The following is a 21,279-nucleotide window of genomic DNA, read 5'->3' on the forward strand; positions in this document are numbered from 1 at the left end:
CTTCCCAAGTTCACTGCTCCTCTAAAGAGCGGTGTCAGGCTGTCTGGAATGGCTCATGACTGTGAGTGCCAACCACAGGGCAGACTGCTAAGAAGCTGGGCACAAATCCCAAGCTGGTTGTGTTCTGTACGTAGATTTTCCCCAACCAAGTATTGGGTGTGAACTCCTCACGCACTGTAACAGCCTTAACATGGAGCCAGAGACTGTCCCCTGGGGCACTCTGGCCCATCTTGCCACCCAGGCAAGCTTGTTTTTGTGATTTAGATGGTGCATTGCACTAAAAATCATAATAATACTCAATTTACTCCAAGTCCAAAAGGACCAGTCACTTACCTCAGGTCAGCTGTACCTCAGATCTCACACCCAAGACACTTTTGTAGCCAATCCTATAAGTAGGGCCCTATCAAATTCACAGCCCTAAAAACGCGTTCCAGACTGTGAAATCTGGTCTTTTGTGTACTTTTACCTTATACTATACAGATTTCACAGGGGACACCAGCATTTCTCAGATTGGGGGTCTGGGCCAAAAGGGAGTTGTGGGGGGGTGTCACAAGGTTATTTTAGGGGTGTTGCAGTATTGCCACCCTTACTTCTGTGCTGCCTTCAGAGCTGGGTGGCTGGAGAGCGGCGACTGTTGGCCAGGCATCCAGCTCTGAAGGCAGTGCCCCAGCAGCAACAGCATAGAAGTTAGGGTGGCAATACCACACCATGCCATCCTGTCTTCTGTGCTGCTGCCTTCGGAGCTGGGTGGCTGGACAGTGGCAGCTGCTGACTGAGGGCCCAGCTGAGGGTTATAGTACTGCAACCCCCCCTACAATAAACTGGCGATTCCCCCCCCCCCACAGGACCCCCTACAGTTACAACACTGTGAAATTTCAGATTTAAATTGCTGAAATCATGACATTTACTATTTTAAAAATCCTATGACTGTGAAATTGATCAAAATGGACTGTGAATTTCATAGAGCCCTATCTATAAGTGTCCCTTTTAAGGACATTAGCTTTTTGCTCCTGAGGACAGCCAATAGGCAGCGCTCTGACAGAGGTATGGCTTTTACCTCCCCGTCCCTCAAATCTGTAATAAACCCAGTCCACTCCATCCCAGAAAGTATTAATCTTGAGGCTGTTATTCCCATACCAAACCCTTCCTTATGGCAGCATGAGATTCCACTCTAGCACTGCCTCACCTTGAGACTCTGTTAACGAAGACATGAATATCAATGATGAGCTATGATTATCATTATCACATGGTGATTTTTGCAAAAAATCAATGTTCCATCTGAATTCCAAATCATTAGAGGTAGGTTTGTTTTTAAAAACAATTTTCTGGCATGTTTCTTCTGTAAGCAAGAACATAAAACACATTAGGAATAGGAAATAGCTGTGGTCCAACACACTTGCTTAGGTCTGGTTTATTTCAATCCACATTCCATCTTTTTCACAAGGCTCCTTAATCCTCTCTTTCTGAAACAAATCTAGATGTCTTGTTTATAAACTGCGCTTCAATTGCACCAGTCAAGAGGTAGCTTCTTTCCATGCTTGTTTGCAGAATGTATTATGAAGTTTCTTATGGTAATGCATAGGGACCAACTCAGAGCAAGGCTCCGTTGTGCTGGGTGCTGTATAAACACACAATAGGAAACAGTCCTGGCTCCAAAGAGCTTACAATCTAAATAAACAAGTCAGACAAAGGGTAGGAGAAAGGGACAGAATGTACAGAGTGATCAATGTGATGGTGGCAAATGTCATGTTAGTGCCACAATTTTTTTGGGGGGGGAGGGAGGGTTGGTTCGGGGTCTGCTAAAGCAAAGATGAGGGAATGGAGAGTGGGAGAGAGCAGGTGTGGAGTGAGATGGAGGTGAGGGGACTGTCAGTATGTTTACTCTACAATCAAAGTGATGGCAGCACATGTGGGCACACCCCAGCTAGCTCAAATAATAATTGCAATGAAGCTGGGATAGCATGGGTGGCAGCACAGGCTAGCTGCTCAAATACATACCTGGGTGGACTTGTGCAGCTCATTTGCCACAACTCCACTGCTATTGTTGGTTGAGCTAGCTAGATCAGAGCTAGCTGGGATATGTCCACACGTGCTGCTGTCACCACTCTGATTGCAGTGTAGACATGCCCTTTGAGCTATGGAACAGGAATTGGATGTACAATACTCTACTGAAGTTCCCCATTTATTCTGTTTCTTAATGTACAGTTCTGTCTCCCCCCCCCCACCCGCTTTAACCAGACTGAACAACTGATCTGACAATTGAATTGGGTAAAGACCCTTCTGGCTCATCACTCCAAATAGAGGAATAATCCTTACTTATTCTGATCCCCCACTAATTTCAGGTTTTCTTGCTGTGTTGGGCTTGGAGGGTCCCTTCAGACCCAGATATGGCTCAGAGGAAGTCTCCGACAGAGGTTCTCATTTCCCCGTCCAATTATTCTGCAGACTCAGGGATGCAACCTGACCTGGAAGATTAACATCAAATGAGCTTGCTGCTCTTTTTCCATGAGATTGTCCCCCAAGGTCCCTTCATTATGGAATGGTTCAAGAGGCAATTACTGACAATGCTTCAATGTAGTGAAGTCCACTTCTCAGGATGAAATTCCAAATGGATGTCTTGTCCTTTTACTGCTATTTTTTTAAGTGTTTCTGGTGTGCATGATACTTTCTAGACTAGTATGAGAAGAAAGGGGAATGTTTTCAAGTGTCTAAATTTCATTGAAAGTCAATGGGATTTCGGCTCATAAATCACTTCAGTGCTTTTGAAAATTTTACCCAAAGGGCCTAGTTTTTCATTACCCTGTATCTTGTGCATCACAATGCAAAGTGGTAATCTGGAAAAACATTACCAGATCAGGATCCTAGTGATTTTCACCTACTGTGCCCTCGTTTGTTAACCAATACCCAAGATTCAGGCAACCGAGAGGCAGGCTGAAGGTCTCTAAGCCCCAAACAATTTTCAATGGTCACCATCAACTCTAAAATCACTTTTTTGCCTAAAAGTCTTAGCTGAGAGTGTCAAAGCTGCCTAAGTGGTGCAGGCATCCAAATCCCACCTGCAGGAGTTCCGAACAGAGTTAAAGATCACAGTAGCTGAAAAGTTAATGAAGGAAGGGCAATACTTCCTCTATTGTGTTTCCCATTTGTTTACTTTGTGCATCTGATAGCACATTGTGTATTCATTTGTGCTGCTTCCCTTGTACACAGGAGCAGATTTACCATGAAACAACCTGTGTGGTGGCACAGGGCCACCAAAGACAGCCCCCCCCCAAAAAAAACGCAGGACAAATATCTGACAACCTGCCCACGAGTCCCGGCCAGCAGTGCAGTGGGGCTCAGGCAGGCTTGCCTGAATGCCATGGCCGGTGGCCCCACGTCACTCCCAGAAGCAGCTGGCTCCTGGCACGTCTCTGCACGCCCCTGGCAGCCTGGGGGAGGCAGCTCTGTGCACTGCCCCTGCCCCGGGCAGCACAAGTAGACCTGCCCCCACTCCCCCAAGGGGCATGCAGAGACATGTCAGCAGCAGGGCTAAGGTAGCTCCCTGCCCACTCTGCCTCGCTCCCTCTGCGCCGCTTCATTCCTGGAAGTGGCTGGCATTTCTCAGCAGCCCTTGGGGAGGGGGGGGGGTGTCCGTGCGCTGCTCCTGCCCCAAGCACCAACTCTGCAGCTCCCATTGGCTGGGGACTATGGCCAATGGGAGCTGCAGGGGCGGTGCCTGCAAGCAGCTGGGTCCCAAGGATGGGCCTCCGAAAATAAAGCTGCGCACAAAGCCCCACTAACTTTAAATCCGCCACTGCCTGTACGGAAAGGGCTGTGGTGGGGGGGGCAGCACTTACCTCGGGTGGTTTGGCTCCCAAAGTGACCGGCACGCATGCAGCTCCCGGCCAACGGAAGCTGCAAAGTCAGCACTCGGGGCAGGGGCAATGCACAGAGACCCACCACACACCCCCGGAAGCCACATGGATAAGCCAGCCGCTTCCAGGAGCAAAGCAGCACAGAGGGAGGCTGCCTGCCTGAGACCTGCCGCACCACCAGCCAGGACTCGAGGGGCAGGTTGTCAGATATTTGTCCTGCATTTTGGCTGGCCCCCCGTTGTTGTATGTATTTTAAATACGTTTCTAGCCCTAATGGTTGGGGTGAAAAGCTTGAAGTGAGTGTATCCTAAAGCTTAAGCAACCAGAAGGTAAGCTAAAAAGAACACAGCATTTTAACTTTTGCTTGAGATTTGCAAGACCATTGTGATTTTGGGGGCTGCCTCACGATTTTTTTGAATGCTTGAGACTGGTAATACTGCTTATTTACCAAATAATTATGGGAAAAGTCTGTAGCTCATGCGTACATGGCGTGTTAATGTTATTACATCTTCAGAATTCAAGCTAGTCAAATTCAACATAGAGGGTGAAATCCTGGCCCCTCTGAAGTCAATGGAAAAACTCCAAGGACTACTTACTACTATACACCTCTCTGGTCATGCCATTGTGCTTAAAGTGGATATAAATAGAATTTATTCCCGTTTTAAGGGGCTTTTACACTACCCAAGTGATATAAAGAGGCCTTTGTGTGAATGAGGTTCAGGCCCATAATTCGCACTACATTCTTGTTGCCTGGTTAGGGATCTGATTCAGAGCTCATTGGAGTCAAAAGAAGTCTTTCCCCTGACATCACTATCCTTTGGATCGGGTCCTGGGGAGTGTAACGTAGCATTCGATTTCTTGTGTGAGTATGCACAATTGCAAGCGAGCATACTTTATTTTCTACAGTTATTCTTCAACATGCATTGCACATGTCCTGGGTTTCTGACTATTCCTAAACTCTGAGGAAATTTAAATAAGGAAGGGGAATGAACATAGTGGAACCAGACTTGTTTAAAAATTCAGATATTCACAGCGTGTTTTGTGTTCAACCAATTTTCATAGAAGTGTCGGGCTGGAGGGGACTGGAGGTGTCAGTTAATCCATTCTCACTCCCTCCTCCCCAATTTTGTGGGGTAGTATGCATTTGACTCAAACGCCTGAAGATTGACACTTAGGAGAAATGCTCCCTCTTTGCTGCTGCATTAGGCTTACTGATTGGGCCAGCTTCCACCTGCACTGTGACTTGAAATGGCACACACTGAAAATAATACTCCATTCAGACTGAGAAGGAGGCACATACCTCTGTGGATGCTATTGCTTCTACCCTTTGGGTAGGAAAATCGGCTCAATAAAGAAAATGAGGTCGGGGGAGGGGAGCTTTTGCTATTTCTTGACAGAACTCCTCCCATATTAAAATCCAACTTTTTTTTTTTTTTTTTGAAAATACACAACAGAGCACAATTGTTTTGGACAGGAGGGCAAGAGCGCAAATATGCAAATCTTTTTATTTTCTGCACCAGTGATTTTCTATTGGCCTTGTGCTCGATGCCCAATAAAGGTATACACTGGAACACATCAAAATGTCACAGTCAAAGACGTTTATTTGAAAGACATAGGGTAATTTATTAAGAGGTGTCATTTAGATGGAAGGAACTGAAGGAAGTGCGAGGTTCTACAAAACTGCCAAAAGAGGGAAAAATACTGGATCATCTGATAGTCAGGAACCGGCCTTGAACTTCTGAGACTGCCCTTGAGGAAAAAGAAAATAGAGGCAAAGGACCAAAAAAAGAAAAAAAAAACTTCATTTTTTTTCTTAAATACAGTGGCAATAAAACTGAAAAAATTCTGGTAAAAAGACATGACTTCTACTCTGACAACCAAGAAATGATGATGATGTAATTTGTAAGAGCTGTTAAATTGCCACCAAAATTGTATGTTGGATGGAGAAATTACAGACAGAAAACCTTCAAAAATATACATTCGTCCCTGTTTTTCTCAGAATAACCCTGGAAAATGTGACTAGACAATGAATAGAGCAGCAGAGAAATTTATCTGAGAGAGCATAAAAACAGGTACTAAAAGAATCTGCTGCCTGTAGAACAGGTGCTGACCAAATTGGAAAGTTCTACTCATGATTCTTCATGTGCCACAGAATAAAAATCTTTGTGCAGACTTTGTCTCCAAAAATGTAAAATTGCAAATGCATGTTTTTGTTTCTAAATAATATATACAGCACTGCCTTCGAGAAAACAGTGGCATTTCCATATAAATAGGCTAAACTGAGCCGCACTCAGTGCTGGGCAAGGGGCTTGAGCATCTTGAAGCTGATTCAATTGTTGTTCATTGTCTGCCCCTCCAGAAGGAATTTTCCAGCCAACTTTCAAAGCAGAGGAAGTGTGGAGGGACAAACTCCAGCAAGAAGTGGTATATACAAGGTGGAGATTGACTACCTGATCCTTCCTAACATAGGGTCTGAAGCTGTAGACCCTTTTAATGCAGGGAATCTCCTGCTGAAATCAATACCTTTTGCCTGGTAAGAAAGAGGCTACTAATGCAGAAAGTCACATGTAAAACTTTAAAGGGCCAGGGGCCCTTCTTCACACCTGGGGTCAGCCTGTAGCGTGAGAGGGGAAGTGGAAAAAGTGACAAAGAAAAGAGCAGGAGATTCTGTGGAGGTGGAAAGGAGGAGGCATGAGTGTGAGAGAGCTTGGGTGGTAAAGACTGGATGTAGCATTAACAGCGAAATGATAAAGACTTCAACTTCACTGATAAAGATGTTTGTTTGCTGTTAACACAGAGCAAACAACCATGCACTAGCTATCTCACTAGAAGGTGCTTGTAGTGCTTCCTGTGAATTGCCACCTCCTTTTCATGTACTCAGAGACCCACCTAGGGTGACCACCTATTCTGAATGGGCAGGACTGTTCCGAAATGCAGAGTTCAAGTCCCGGTCCTGGGCTGAACGACTCCAGTACAGAATTTGTCCCAAATTCCCTGTGGTACTGGTTCACACCTGCCAAGTGAGGCTTGGGGTGGCGCCAGCCTCTTCCCAGGGGCCCACCTCAACCCCTCCTCACCACAAGGCCCTGCCCCTGCTCCTTCTCTTCCCTGCAAGGCCTTGCTTCCAGCCAGGTTGGAAGCCAAAGCTGGGCCATGATAAGAGCCGCTGTGGGGAGCCCTGGACCGACAACCTGCCCTAGATGGTGCGCGCCAGGATCACGGGCTGGGGGCTGCCCTTAGGCACCCCAGCAAGCTGCCCAGGGCTTGGCATAGGGCTCTTTGCACAGATTGTGGCTACCCACTGCTCCATAACACATCCAGCAAAGAGTGCATTATACCAATGTTAATTAGTTTTTAGGTACAATTCAAGCCTGTAAGCACTTGCAGCATATCCAGAAAGTCATCTGTTCATCCAATCTTTTGAGGAGAGTGTGGCTGGAGCAAGGGGATAATTTCTGTGCATACTGAATGGATTGCAGGGAAAAGAGGAGTTCATTATTTCAGTGATAAGATTTGTATACTATCAGATGTGTTCAAGAGCTTTGGATGGGTGGATTTTCTAATGAAATTGAAATGAAATAAATACTATGTTCAAGGTTGAGCTTGATAGATTATTGGAGGGGATGGTATGATTGCTTACAGTGGCACATTGTCCATCTGCAACTGCATGTAGCAAATATCTCCAGTGGTTGGAGATGGGACAGTAGAGGGCGAGGGCTCTGAGTTACTACAGTAAATTCTTTCCCTGGTATCTGGCTGGTGGGTCTTGCCCATATGCTCGGGGTCTAACTGATGGCCATATTTGGTGTTGGGAAGGAATTTTCTCCCAGGTCAGATTGGCAGAGATCCTGGTGGGTTTTTGCCTTCCTCTGCAGCATAGAGTGTGGGTCACTTGCTGGTTTGAATTAGAGTAAATGGTGGATTTGTTATGACTGGAAATCTTTAAATCATGACTTGAGGACTTCAGTAACTCAGCCAGAGGTTAGGGGTCTATTACAGAAGTGGGGGGGTGAGGTTCGGTGGAGTGCGATATGCTGGAGGCCAGACTAGATCATGATGGTCCCTTCTGGCCTTAAATCTGAGTCTGTATTAGGAATGTTAACAAAGACTGAAAATAGGTAAAAATAGATCTTGAAGCACTATTCATTGGAAATATATGCATGCGCACACACACAACATACACATGCTTCCCGGCCGCCAAAACAAACAGAGCCAGCATGAGAGCCAGGAGATGAGCTCAGGAAGAGTTACTTGCTTTAGTCTTCAGATGTATGAAATGAGATTTGTTCTAATGCAAACAAATCACTAAGACCCATCAAATCTCAATTTTTCAAGGACAGGGATCATTGTATTTATGTAAAATCAAATTTTTAGTCATTAAGGTTGCTCCAAAAAAAATAATAATTGTTTTTGGCATGATAGTGGATCAGGCTTTTCTGTTTAAATCCCTAGAATAAAAGTCTAACGCAATCTGTATTAAGAAAATCATGGAATTATTTCCTAAAGGTTTTTAGTATGTATATACACCTGCTGTTCACAGTGTTGCAAGAAGCAGCAGCAAAATGAAATTAATAAGACTCTGTTGTTTGTCAGAACCCTTTAGCCTGCAACAAAGCTTTCAAGTATCGCGTCCGATTCCTACTGCTACTGGTGCTAGTCTCAGCTCTGACTCACCATCTCAGACTGCTGGTGGCGGTGGCATTTTAATTTATCTGAGTGAGGACAAAACTAAATATATGAGCACATGAGAGTCGGACACATTAAAACCCAAGAAAATTAAAATGAGAAACCAGAAATGAGGTGCAATCATCCACAACAGCCCAAGCAGAATGCTAAGAAATGCCTTTAGACACTTCCTACAGTAACAGTTTTCATTTTGATGTCCTTGAGAGACTGAGACCATGGCTGGAAAAGTGCGACAAACATTTTTTTTTTCTTGCCAGACCACCAGATCTGATGTCTTTAACTGCCTGTGGACAAATGATAATGGTGGGGGGGGGGGCAGAACGGGAAATCCCTACCTTGCTCTGCACACAGATAGAAAAGGCCAGGTCTTGGAAATGGTGCATAAGGAGTAGTATGATTTTGAACAAAGCCTGATTGGGGGAGAGGAAAGAGTTTGGTATCTAGTTCTGGCTAGCAGATTTACTCCTCCAGCTCAGTGGCTCTCAATCTTCTGGGAGTCTGATTTCTCTTATGTAACCCAAGTTTCACCTCACTTTCAAAACTACTTGCTTACAAGATCAGACCTAAAAATACAGAAGTGTTACAGCACATTATTACTAAAAATTTGCTTGTTTTTTCATTTTTACCATATAATTTTATAAAATAAATCAATTGAAATATAATCCCATACTTACATTTCAGGGCATAGTATATAGAGCAGTATAAACAAGTCATTTTCTGTATGAATTTTAGTTTTGTACTGACTTTGCTAGTGCTTTTTATGTAGCCTTTTGTAAAACTAAGCAAATATCTGGATGAGTTGATGTACCCCCTGGAAGGCCTCTGCAAACCCCTAGGAGCACACATACCCCTGGTTGAGAACCACTACTCCAGGTAGGAGGGTTGGGTAAATTATTTTACAGCATTACCATGAAAGATGGCACTTTGGACTGTAAAAAATAGTTATGTATCCTAGCTCCCCATTCTTATTTCTAGCAAAGTATTTAAAGTAAAAGAAAATAAATGGGATGGGAGTACTGCAGACTTTCCCCCTACCTTTAAGCCTCGCTTCTTGGGAAAACAGAACATCTATTTGTAAATAATACCCTCAAAGTTTTATACAATTCTAAAGGTTGGGGGAGTTTTCAACAAAATACATATATTCCTTCACAGGAACCTGTGTACTATAAATATGCTATTGTACGTATTTTAGGCCACAAAAGATACAGTATTAAACTCATCTTGAATTCTCATTTTCGAGATTTGCCTGAAGTTTGAAAAGTTGTGCAGAAGAGGCTCACTGACAAAGCGAAGCACCTGGAATGTTTGTTTTAAGATGTTGGCTAGCGGCTAGAGCTTCCAGTGGGAGGCAGGAGACCTGATTTCTGATTCTACGCAACTGCCAGGCTATGGACCCAATCCTGCACTAGGTTTGCTATTGTCCTCTAATAAAGCAGCAGCATGTCTGGTGTTTCTTTCACCAAGGAACTCTCACCTCTATACTTCACTCTTCCGATCCATAAAATAGGAATAGAATGCTTCCCGTGGAGTATTGTGAATATTAAGATTGACAAAGGCCTTTGCACTTCTCTATATCTTTCATCTAAAATTTTCAACCGATTAATCATAATATAATGTCATGATTATCTATAAGCGGCCACCAAAATCATGGGTAATACGAATTTGCATTCCCCCGTGCACGGAAGTGGTTCAGTTACCTACCACCATGCGTGATGCTGTTGTGCAGACACACTAGTACATGTTGAAATGCCTTAACACAAGTGTTATGTTTTTTGTTAGTTTCCCCCTCACGCCCTCACCACCACCCAGTTCTGATCTGTCAGCGTTCCAGCTGCCCTGGGCTGTGCTTGCTGAACCCGACTGCCCAGTCTGAGAGGGGTAAAGCCGGGAAAAGTTGGGGTGAGGAGCAATCAGGGGTGCTGAATGCTGCAAGCCATTGACCTGTGCTGTAAATCCCATAGAAACCACTTCAAGCTGGGGGTGCAGCAGCAAGGATCGCTCACCCCAGGCAGGGCCTTGCAACCACTCCCGTGGGCGCCCTACCCCCGAAGGGGCTCGCTGCCCGCCCGGGCGTGCTGTACAGCTGCGGGGCTGGGGTTTGGCACCGCAGTGCCCCCCCCCCGCCAGGGAGGCAGCAGAGGTGCAAACCAGCAGCCCTGAGGCCCCGGGGACTTACCAGGCACCACTTCAGCGCCCCCTGGTGGGGCAGGCAGGTGCCGGCTCTGCCCCCCGGGCCGGGAGGGGGCGCTGCAGAGAAGGGCCGTTGGCACAGTCCGGTCTCCAGGCGGGTGACGGCAGCAGCTCTGCCCCGCCCCCCGCGGAACAGGGACCGAAGGGGAGGTGGCCGCGGCCCTTGAGTCATGTGACGCGTTGTCGGGGCAACGGGGAACGCCGTCTAGGGCGGGTGGCCTGGGTAGAGGCGCGCTGCCTCCGGGACACGCTCCGGGCGACGGACTCAGTGAGGGGGGACTCGGGGGGGGGGGGTCAGCACCTGACTCCGAGGGGGGCTCTGTGAGGGGGCTCTCAGCACTGGACTCCGAGGGGGGGCTCTGTGGGGGGGGTTCAGCACCTGGACTCCGAGGGGGGCTCTGTGAGGGGGCTCTCAGCACTGGACTCCGAGGGGGGGCTCTGTGGGGGGGTTCAGCACCTGGACTCCGAGGGGGGGCTCTGTGGGGGGGGTTCAGCACCTGGACTCCGAGGGGGGGCTCTGTAGGGGGGTTCAGCACCTGGACTCCGAGGGGGGGCTCTGTGAGGGGGCTCTCAGCACTGGACTCCGAGGGGGGGCTCTGTGGGGGGGGTTCAGCACCTGGACTCCGAGGGGGGGCTCTGTGGGGGGGGTTCAGCACCTGGACTCCGAGGGGGGGCTCTGTGGGGGGGGGTTCAGCACCTGGACTCCGAGGGGGGGCTCTGTGGGGGGGCTCTCAGCACCTGGACTCCGAGGGGGGGCTCTGTGGGGGGGGTCAGCACGTGACTCCGAGGGGGGCTCTGTGAGGGGGCTCTCAGCACTGGACTCCGAGGGGGGGCTCTGTGGGGGGGGTTCAGCACCTGGACTCCGAGGGGGGCTCTGTGAGGGGGCTCTCAGCACTGGACTCCGAGGGGGGGCTCTGTGGGGGGGGTTCAGCACCTGGACTCCGAGGGGGGGCTCTGTGGGGGGGGTTCAGCACCTGGACTCCGAGGGGGGCTCTGTGAGGGGCTCTCAGCACTGGACTCCGAGGGGGGGCTCTGTGGGGGGGGTTCAGCACCTGGACTCCGAGGGGGGGCTCTGTGGGGGGGCTCTCAGCACCTGGACTCCGAGGGGGGGCTCTGTGGGGGGGGTCAGCACCTGGACTCCGAGGGGAGGCTCTGGGGGGGGCTCAGCACCTGGACTCTGAGGGGGTGCTCTGGGGGGGGTGGGGCTCAGCACCTGGACTCAAAGGGAGGATGGGGGGGCTCAGTGAAAGGGGGGGCATCAGCTCCTTAACCCTGGAGGGTAGGTCTCTGAACTGTGTGGCTCTCTGCTGCTAATCTCGGGGTGGGGGTCTCCGTGCTGTGGGGGCAGGGGGCACATTGCCTGGTCTGGGGCCTACCTATTGTCATCTTGTTAGAATTCAAATCACAAGGAGATAGTTTTTATTGTGTCTTTTGAAATGAATAAATAACACTGTTCAGAGGGATCCCGGAGAGCTCTCTGTTCAGCCCTGTGTGTTGTGGGGTCCCTAGCCTGTTGGTTGTTTAGTGGGGCAGGGTTGTGGGTTTGTTCATGAACGATTTAGCTTCACTGGCTGAGGGTACTGCAGAGTGGATTGGCTTTATATCTCAGGTTATTTTGTGGCAGATACTTTTGATAAGTTACTTTGTAAATTAAAAGAAAGATCCGCTCTGAGGTCCATGTAGCAGATGACTGTTGGTCTTAAGGGCTGTGTTCTGTGGCAGGGGTTGCTTGGAGGTGAAAAGAGAGGGATCAAGATCAGCAGCAGCAGCAGCAATAGAAGCACCAGGGTCCCACCCAAGGACCAGTATAATTAGGCAGCAGAAGTTGATGAACAGCAAGATCAGGATGCCTGGGAATGCTAAGACTTTGGACCCTCGTTATTTTGTACTCATAAGACCATTGCCCATCCCCACACAGAAAGGTGCAAAGGTCCAAGCTAGAAGTAGCACCATTTATAACTGCTGGGAATCCACAAGGGAGCAAATATTTTGGGAGAATTACCACAGGAGGCACAAGCAACTCACTCAGCACGGGTATTGGACACCCAGCTGGAAACCTTACCAGGACCTTGGAGAAATTCTCTACCTGGAGCCAAAGAAGCTCACTCTCCACTATTTGGGACAGATGCCCCAGGTAAGATCATAAGGTGGGCTTTCTTCTTCTGAATTAACAACTTTTTAATTGTTTTCATTCCTGGTTTTCATAGTAAAGCAGAGAGGATCATCTTGTAAATAAATTGTAGAGGCACATTCCTCTGGAAAGAATAGTAAATTTTTGCTTAAAGAGCAAAAAGGCAGTGTGAAACATTGTGCTGTGCCAGCCTATTAATCAATCATTCCAATATGATCAAATTAGCAATGATACCACAGAACATCTGTAAAAAAATTAGACCAGAGGAAAGTGCTTTGACCTTATATTTTGCAGTTTGAGAACAGAGAAGAGCCTTTTAAACTTGGTCTTTGGAGGCTATAGTAAGAGCACTTTCAGTAGAGTGGAGAAATTAGAAAGACAATTCGGGGGGTGGGATCCAAGAGAAAATCAGGGTAATGGGAATATACAGCATTTTTAAGGAGAGGTAGCCAGATCTTGAAAACTGAAGGGAAGGAGCAAATAAAGAGAAAATGACTGAGGATGAGGGAAGGATGAGCTAGGAATCAGAAAATGATGGGGTCTAGGGGATGGGACAACGGGTTAGAAGTTGAGCATAAGAGGGGCACCTCAGAATTGGAGATGGGTGATGGAGCAAAGAAAAAGTCTGGGGGATGGGGGTTAGGATTGAGGAGAGTTGTTAGAGAGGTGGTGTGAAAGCTCTTGTATCAAGTAGAGATACAGATGTACAGTTTTAGATGTTATAGCAGCATATTTTATGTTCTAAAATGTATCTCTATTTGAGTTCATAGAAAGTCTAGTATGGTTAACTATGGTTATTTATCAAAAAAAGAAAAGGAGTACTTGTGGCACCTTAGAGACTAACAAATTTATTAGAGCATAAGCTTTCGTGAGCTACAGCTCACTTCATCGGATGCATATAGTTTTACTTTGTGTAATGACTCATTTCCCCATGGTATTTCTCCCTCCCACCCCACCCCCCACTGTTCCTCTGATATTCTTGTTAACTGCTGGAATTAGCCTACCTTGCTTGTCACCATGAAAGGTTTTCCTCCTTCCCCCCCCCCCCCTGCTGCTGGTGATGGCTTATCTTAAGTGATCACTCTCCTTACAGGGTGTATGATAAACCCATTGTTTCATGTTCTCTGTGTGTGTGTATATAAATCTCTCCTCTGTTTTTTCCACCAAATGCATCCGATGAAGTGAGCTGTAGCTCACGAAAGCTTATGCTCTAATAAATTTGTTAGTCTCTAAGGTGCCACAAGTACTCCTTTTCTTTTTGCGAATACAGACTAACACGGCTGCTACTCTGAAACCTATGGTTATTTATATGCTACTTTGACTGTCAATGTAATTATGACCTCCTACTGGTCTCCTTTGCTTTACATAGGCACTCAGTAAGGAGGTCTTACTCTTCCATAGATACCTTTTACTGTCTGATTTAATGATTGAGTTATGAGGCCAAAAATACCATTTGCTTGGTTGCCAACACTTGAGATTCAATTGCAAAGTCCCACCGTTTGCATTTGTTTTCTTCACTGTTGTTGGTTCATGCAAGGAAATCTGAAATTCACTGAGTTGTTGTTCATGCTCCTTCAAGTGAAGCAACAGCATATAATGTCTGAATATACCCAAAATGCAGTCGTCTCTCTCTCTCTCTCTCTCTTTCTGATTTTGCAATTATAAAGCAAGCCATAGTGACTTTGGCCCAGATCCACAAAGGGATTTAGGTGTTGCTTAATTTTTTTGCACTGATTGTGTGTTGTAATACATATACAGCTTAAAGTTTTGGATGGAATGTTTTTAAAGCTCTAAACAGAGACTGACTCTCTTGCACTATATTTGACTGACTCTCTTGCACTATATTTGACTGAGCATCTAACATCCTATCATCTTGAAAGGGAAAAGGCTTTTGGTTCTATGGGTATGTAGCAAGTTTTGCCAGTATTTTTGCCCATGACAGTATTTTTGCCTTTATAGCATGTAACCACTGAAATGCCCTTCCCTCGGAGCCTAAAAGTACTTTTTAAGTTTAGATATTCAGCAGCAACTGTTTAGACTCCTATACTAATCAAGTACTCCTTTTTCTTTTTACACTAATCTGTGCAAAATTACCATTGAGTTTCAAGAAGATGAAGGTCCTGGAAAGAAATTTGAACTCTGCTGATTACGATTTGAACTAAATAAGCAGGTTACAATATATAATTTCTATGAAGAATAATTTGACCTAAACCAGACAGGTGCACTGAAAATACTGCATATGATGGTAGCAGCTTAAGTTAGAGGTTTTCAGAGCCACCAGGGGGATTTAGTCATTTAACTCCCATTCATTTATATAGGCATTGTGTGCCTAAGTCCCCTGCTCAGCTTTGAAAATCTCAACTTAATTATATAATAAAACATGATTTTACTCCCAAAAGACTGCAAGTACTGATGAATGGCCATATACTTGATTATTTTGTAATTCAGTATGTACCTGATGACTGCAGACATGAGAACTATACTTTTTAACCACTGGGTGAGTGAGAGCAGTAGTCTTCCTAGAAATGAAAAGCTTAATCTCTTCTATGAATATATTTGCTCCAGAAAATTAGCATTTGCTTTGATCACCAACATGGCCAGAGAATAATGATGGTAAATAACAGTCAAGTCTGTAAACAGCAAAACTAAAAAGCTCTGTAACCCTCTGGATTTAATAGGACTTGAGTTGGTGCTCTCCTGTGAGCTATTTTCCATTGACAACCACTACTTCCTAAATTGAAAAGCTCCTAAAATGGGCTAAAAGTGATTGAGGACTTATTATGAAGTAATTTCATAGGAAGATATGGGCATAAGGTGCAATGATCATTAGCTAATTGCACATCTAGGGTATTATTTAAGTGATTGGTGGTGATCAGTATGATTCTAGCCAACAAATATGTCCAGAAAGCTGTATTTTTTTCTGCTTGTTTCTGCATTATTATTATTTTATTATTTTAAGTAAATCTATTATCCCTGGAAACTTACAGCTGGTTTTTGAATATTTTAGCTTTTGCCCATCTGAAAAATCTACTCTTTCGTGCTTAAATAACTGTTTGGAATGTGTTGTCTACTTTACAATGAAAACAGTAAGGCCATGTCTACACTGTAAAGTTGACTTATGTTATGTCGACGATCACCCACTTCTGTAATTAAACCACTTTTGCATGTCCACACAACACTCCATATGATGGTAGAATGTGTCCACAGTTGGTGCTCTTGCATTGACAGAGAGGGCAGAGCACCGTGGATACCTAATCCACTGTGCAACTCACCACCATCTGCTGCTGGGTATTCTGAAAAGGGTTCTCAGTGACTCATGGGAGCAGGCTCGCCATCCCATCATGCAGTGTTCTCTGTCCCATCGTTCCATGGGCTTCTGACTATGTCTCACGCCGCTTTTCAACAGCTCCTGTAAACTGCCCGCCCGCCATTTCTGTCTCGCAGCATGGATCCTACACTACTGTCCAATATTGTGATGAGCATTATGAACACAACGCGGCTGATCCTGCAGTATTTCATGAGCTCCGAGGCTGAAAATGACTGCATGGTGTCTGCCCTGCTGTGTGCCATGGAAAGAAACAATACAAGATTGCTACTGGCATTCACGGAGCAGCTGCACACAGTGGACTGTCAGTTCTGGGCACAGGAAACAAGCACTGAATGGTGGGATTGCATCGTTATGGGATAGGATGACAAGCAGTGGCTTCAGAACTTCCAGGTGTGCAAAGCTACTTTCCCGTGTGTGGAGCTTGCCCCTGCCCTCCAGCGCAAGGACACCAGAATGACAGTTGCCCTAATGGTGGAGAAGCGAGTGGGTATCCCTATGTGAAAGCTGGCAACTCCAGACTGCTACCAATCAGTTGCGAATCAGTTTGGAGTTCAGAAGTCCACCGTGAAGGTTGTAGTGATGCAAGTGTGCAGGACCATTAATCATCTCCTGCTACAAAGGACTGTGACTCTGGGCAATGTATGGGGAAATAGTGAATGGCTTTGGAGCAACGGGATTCCTGAACTGCGGTGGGGCAATAGATGACATGCATATCCCCATTTTGGCCCCAGACCACCTTGTGACAGATTGTCAACAGAAAGGGCTACTTTTCTATGGTCTTGTAAGTTTTGGTGAATCACAGGGGTTGTTTCACTGACCTCAGCATGGGGTGGTCAGGGAAGGTGCATAATACACACATCTTCAGGAACACTGGCCTGCACAGAAAACTGCAAGCAGGGACTTTCTTTCCAGAACAGAAGATTCCAATTGAGGATGTGGAGATGCCAATAGTGACCTTGGAAACCCAGCTAACCCCTTGCTCCCATGGCTTATGAAGCCTTAGACTGGAAACCTTGACTGTAGCAAGGAGTACTTCAACAATAGGCTCAGTGCAGAATGACTGTTAAATGAGCCTTTTGCCGATTAAAGGGTCAACCTCAATGAGGAAAATATTCCCATGACCATAGGAACCTGCTGTGCTCTGCATAACACTTATGAAATTAAGGGAGAGAAGTTTCCACAGGGGTAGAGTGTTGAGGCAGATCGGCTGGCTGCTGATTTTGAGCAGCCAGATACCAGGGCTGTTAGAGGGGCTCTTTGGGGGCTCTATTTGAATCAGGGAGGCTTTAAAGGAGCATTTTGACAATGAGCCCCAGTAATATGTCTGTGATGCATTTAGCCAGGGATTGTTTTCTTGCACCATAGTATGTACCTTGTCATGACTGTGCGATGTGTGTTAATTTTACAATGCTGATGCGCCAATTGCCACTGTGTATGAATTTCAGCAGCAATCACAATTTGTAGGACACAAAGATTTCTTATCTTTCAATAAGTTCATTTTTATTCAACAGTGATATGTTCTGCAAGGGACATGAAAATGAAAAGCACATTTTCAAATGAGGCTCTTGCAATTGGGTGTATGTCCAGCTGTCATTGTGATACATGTCCCTTGGGATGGAGTGCCCAGGAACATGCGAGGAATGTGGGGAGAGGATTATGGGGAGGGTATGGAAGGCAGTTCTGTATGGGCTGCAGGGGGAGGTGAGCACGGATGTGTTCTGTCTGCAGTTCAGTCAGGGACCTTAGCATGTCTGTTTGGTCCTGTAGCAGCTGTATCATCTATTCCTGCCCTTGCTTCCTCTCCTGGCTATATCCATATGCAGTTTCTCATTGATAGTCTCTCTCCATGCTCTCTGCTCGCAACCAGAAGCATCAGAGGATTGCGGCACTTCCTGGAACATGTCTTCCTTTACTCCTCCTTTTTCATCTCCTTATGTGATGGAGCTACTCACCTGGTGTGCAGGAGGAGACCATCAAGAGCATATCTGTAGATGCTAAAGAAGAAATAGACAGAGGCAGTATTGTTAGTGCACTCACAGCCTTGATTAAAACAAGCTAGAAACACCACTTTCTCACTTCCCCTTGGCAGGCACACAGCATAGTGGGAGCCCCAGACATAGTCAGTGTGGCCCAGGGAATGGAAGAGACAGATTGGGACCAGGGGCAGGGTTTCCACTGGGGTATCACTTCAAGCACCTTGGGCCACTATTCTGAGTACTGGCACCATTTTCCATAGACAGAGGTGATAGTAGCTGATATCTTGCTCATGAGGGTAACTAAGGATGCAATTTGAAGCTCCAGCATGTATATGGCTACAGACTGGGTCTGTATGCTGCTCGCCTATCTGCTGCTTTGTTGCCTGCAGAAGTAATTGCTGATTGGCACGGCAAACTTTCCTACAGTGGGGGAAGAACCAAGGCAGCCCTCCCAAGAATCCTTCGGCAGAGGATTGCGGAGTACCTCCAGGAAAGTTTCTGAGAGATCTCTAGGGAGGATTCTTGGGACATCCTGGTGTGCATCAGCAAACTTTTCTGCAGGGCCCCCTCTGCCTAGCTGCATAGGGGAGTGAGAAGCAGATACAAACTCTGCCTGTGTTGGTTATTTCAATCCATCTTCCAACCTAATTTTGTGGGACACCTCCTGGAGGCCACTTAGAGTGACATAAGCAACCTAGTGTCTACACTGACACTGAGTCGCTCTAATTACACTGCCATATGGGCTACACCTCTCATTGAGGTGGTTTTATTATGTTGGTGTATCAGGAGAGTTAAATTGGCAGGAGGAGCATTGTAGTGTGTACACCTCCACAGTTAGGCGACATGCACTGCCTTATATTGACTTAACTGTGTAGTGTAGACCAGGCCTAAGTAAACCCAGCCAATCAGACTAAAGAATTTCATTTGTCTGTAATCAGCTGGAACAAAATGAAACTTCCAAGCTACAGCCAGTATTGGTCAGTTATAGATGGATCTTAAAAAGATTTAGTATTTGGGTTCAGAATAGGGTTGCTAACTTTCTAATTGCACAAAACCGAACACCCTAGCCCCACCCCTTCCCTGAGGCCCCGCCCCCACTCACTACATTTTCCCCTCCCTCGGTGGCTCGCCCTCCCTCACCCTCACTCACTTTCACTGGGCTGGGGCAGGGGGTTAAGGTGTGGGATGGAGTGAGGGCTCTAACTGCGGGCTCTGGGATGGGGCCAGAAATGAGGGGTTCATTGTGCAGGAGGGGGCTTCATGCTGGGGCAGGGAATTGGGGTGTGGGATGGGGGGAGGACTCCAGCTGGGGTTGGTTGGACTCCAGGAGGGAGCTCCAGGCTGGGGGGAGGGAGCTCCAGGCTGGGGGGGATTTGGAATGTGGGAAGGGGCTGTAGATTGAGGCAGGGGGTATGGGCTCTGGACTGGGAGTGTGGGCTCCGGGCTGGGGTTGGAGATGAGGGGTTTAGGGTGCAGGAGGGGCCTCCAAGATGGGGGGTGGGGCTGATGGCTTTGGAATATGGGAGGGGGCTGCAGGTTGAGGCAGGGTGTGTGGGTGTGACGTTATTGACATAATCTGGGACCGTATAGATCATTGTTACAACCAAGGTCCTGTAGTAGCACCAAATCTTGTATAAAGGGGGTCAAATAAGGTGTCTAAGACAAGGTTATGGTTGGCTCGTTATGATTATGCTATCTGTGTGCATGTATCATTTTTGTATTTAAAGTTATAAGTATTAGTTCTATACTGTCTGTATTTCAAATTTATGCTGTGCTTCTGGGCGACACCCCAGACAAGTTGGTGTCAGCTCTGCCTAGCCTGCTTGATGGCCCATTAAGGGCCATCAGCTATACAACTGACCCAATGAGAGAAGGCAGATACACCTTGTGACTCAGCAAGACATGCGGGGACGTGCCTGTGGACAGAACTCTGAGGTGTTTCCAGGCCATGTGATGGACAAAGAAAGCAGAGACCACATGGTAAGAGACAAAAAAAGCTGCTGCAGCTCCTCCATCTGATCTTCAATCCTGCTTCATAGCTCTGGAGGAACTTTGCTACACTGAAGCTTTGAATAAAGGACTGATGACCCATCCCAGCTGTGGATGTACTCCAAAGATTTGATTTGAACCTGCAGTTTATTCCATCACTGCTACAAGCCAAAACCAAGAACTTTGCCATTACTGTATGTAATTGATTTCACCTAACCAATTCTAGCTCTGCTCTTGTATCTTTTTCCTTTTATGAATAAACCTTTTGATTTTAGATTCTAAAGGATTGGCAACAGCGTGATTTGTGGGTAAGATCTGACTTGTATATTGACCTGGATCTGCGGCTTGGTCCTTGTGATTGGGAGAACCTTTTTTCTTAGTATTGGTTTTCATAACCATCTGTCCCCATAACTAGTGGCACTGGTGGTGATACTGGCAAACTGGGGTGTCTAAGAGAATTAGACTTGTGGTTAGCCAGTGGGGTAAAACCAAAGTCTTCTCTGTCTGGCTGGTTTGATTTGCTTTGGTGTGCATAGAAACCTCAGCCTTGGGCTGTAACTGCTCTGCTTTAAGCAATTTGTCCTGAATTGGCACTCTCAGTTGTGTCCCACCAGAACCAGCATTGTTACAGGAGGTGTGGGAGGGGGTACGGCTCTGGGCTGGGGATGAGGGGTTTGGGGTGCAGGAGGGTGCTCCAGGCTGGGAGGGGGTGAGGGATTCAGAATGCAGGAGGGGTTGAGGCAAGGGACAGGGGTGTGGGAGGTGGTGTGGGCTCTGGGGTGGGGATTAGGAGTTTGGGGTGTAGGAGCAAGCTCCGGGTTTGGGGGGCTCAGGTTTGGGATGCATGCTTACTTCAGTCAGCTCCTGATCAGCGGCACAGTGGGGCTAAGGCAGGCTCCCTGTCCTGGAGCAGGTCTAGCTCCTAGGCAGGGGGGCCAGGAGGCTCCGCATGCTGCTCTCTTGCCCGCAGGCACCGCCTCCCCTACCCCGCCCAGCTCCCATTTGCCATGGTCCCAGCCCCTGGGAGTGCAGAGCTGGTGCTCAGGGCGGGGGCAGCATGCAAAGCCCCGTGGTCCCCCCCTAGGAGTCAGACCTGCTGGCCGCTTCCGGGACATAGCGTGGTGC

The 21,279-nt window shown here is 46.9% G+C and overlaps 1 protein-coding gene across 2 annotated transcripts in view; it reads left to right on the forward strand.

Moving 5' to 3' along the window:
* The first annotated feature begins 11,981 nt into the window (after nt 1-11,981).
* CCDC60 (coiled-coil domain containing 60) overlaps nt 11,982-21,279 on the forward strand; it is a 120,531-nt gene continuing 111,233 nt past the window's right edge. Inside the window, exon 1 of one of the 2 annotated variants that reach the window (XM_038373513.2) lies at nt 11,982-12,864. In XM_038373513.2, the coding sequence (XP_038229441.1) occupies nt 12,559-12,864 (306 nt within the window). In that variant the 5' untranslated portion in view covers nt 11,982-12,558. The remainder of the gene's footprint in view (nt 12,865-21,279) is intronic. The other variant, XM_043498263.1, reaches the window with a different exon arrangement.

This window comes from Dermochelys coriacea, chromosome 15 (genome assembly GCF_009764565.3).
Source record: "Dermochelys coriacea isolate rDerCor1 chromosome 15, rDerCor1.pri.v4, whole genome shotgun sequence".
Taxonomy (NCBI): Eukaryota; Metazoa; Chordata; order Testudines; family Dermochelyidae; genus Dermochelys; species Dermochelys coriacea.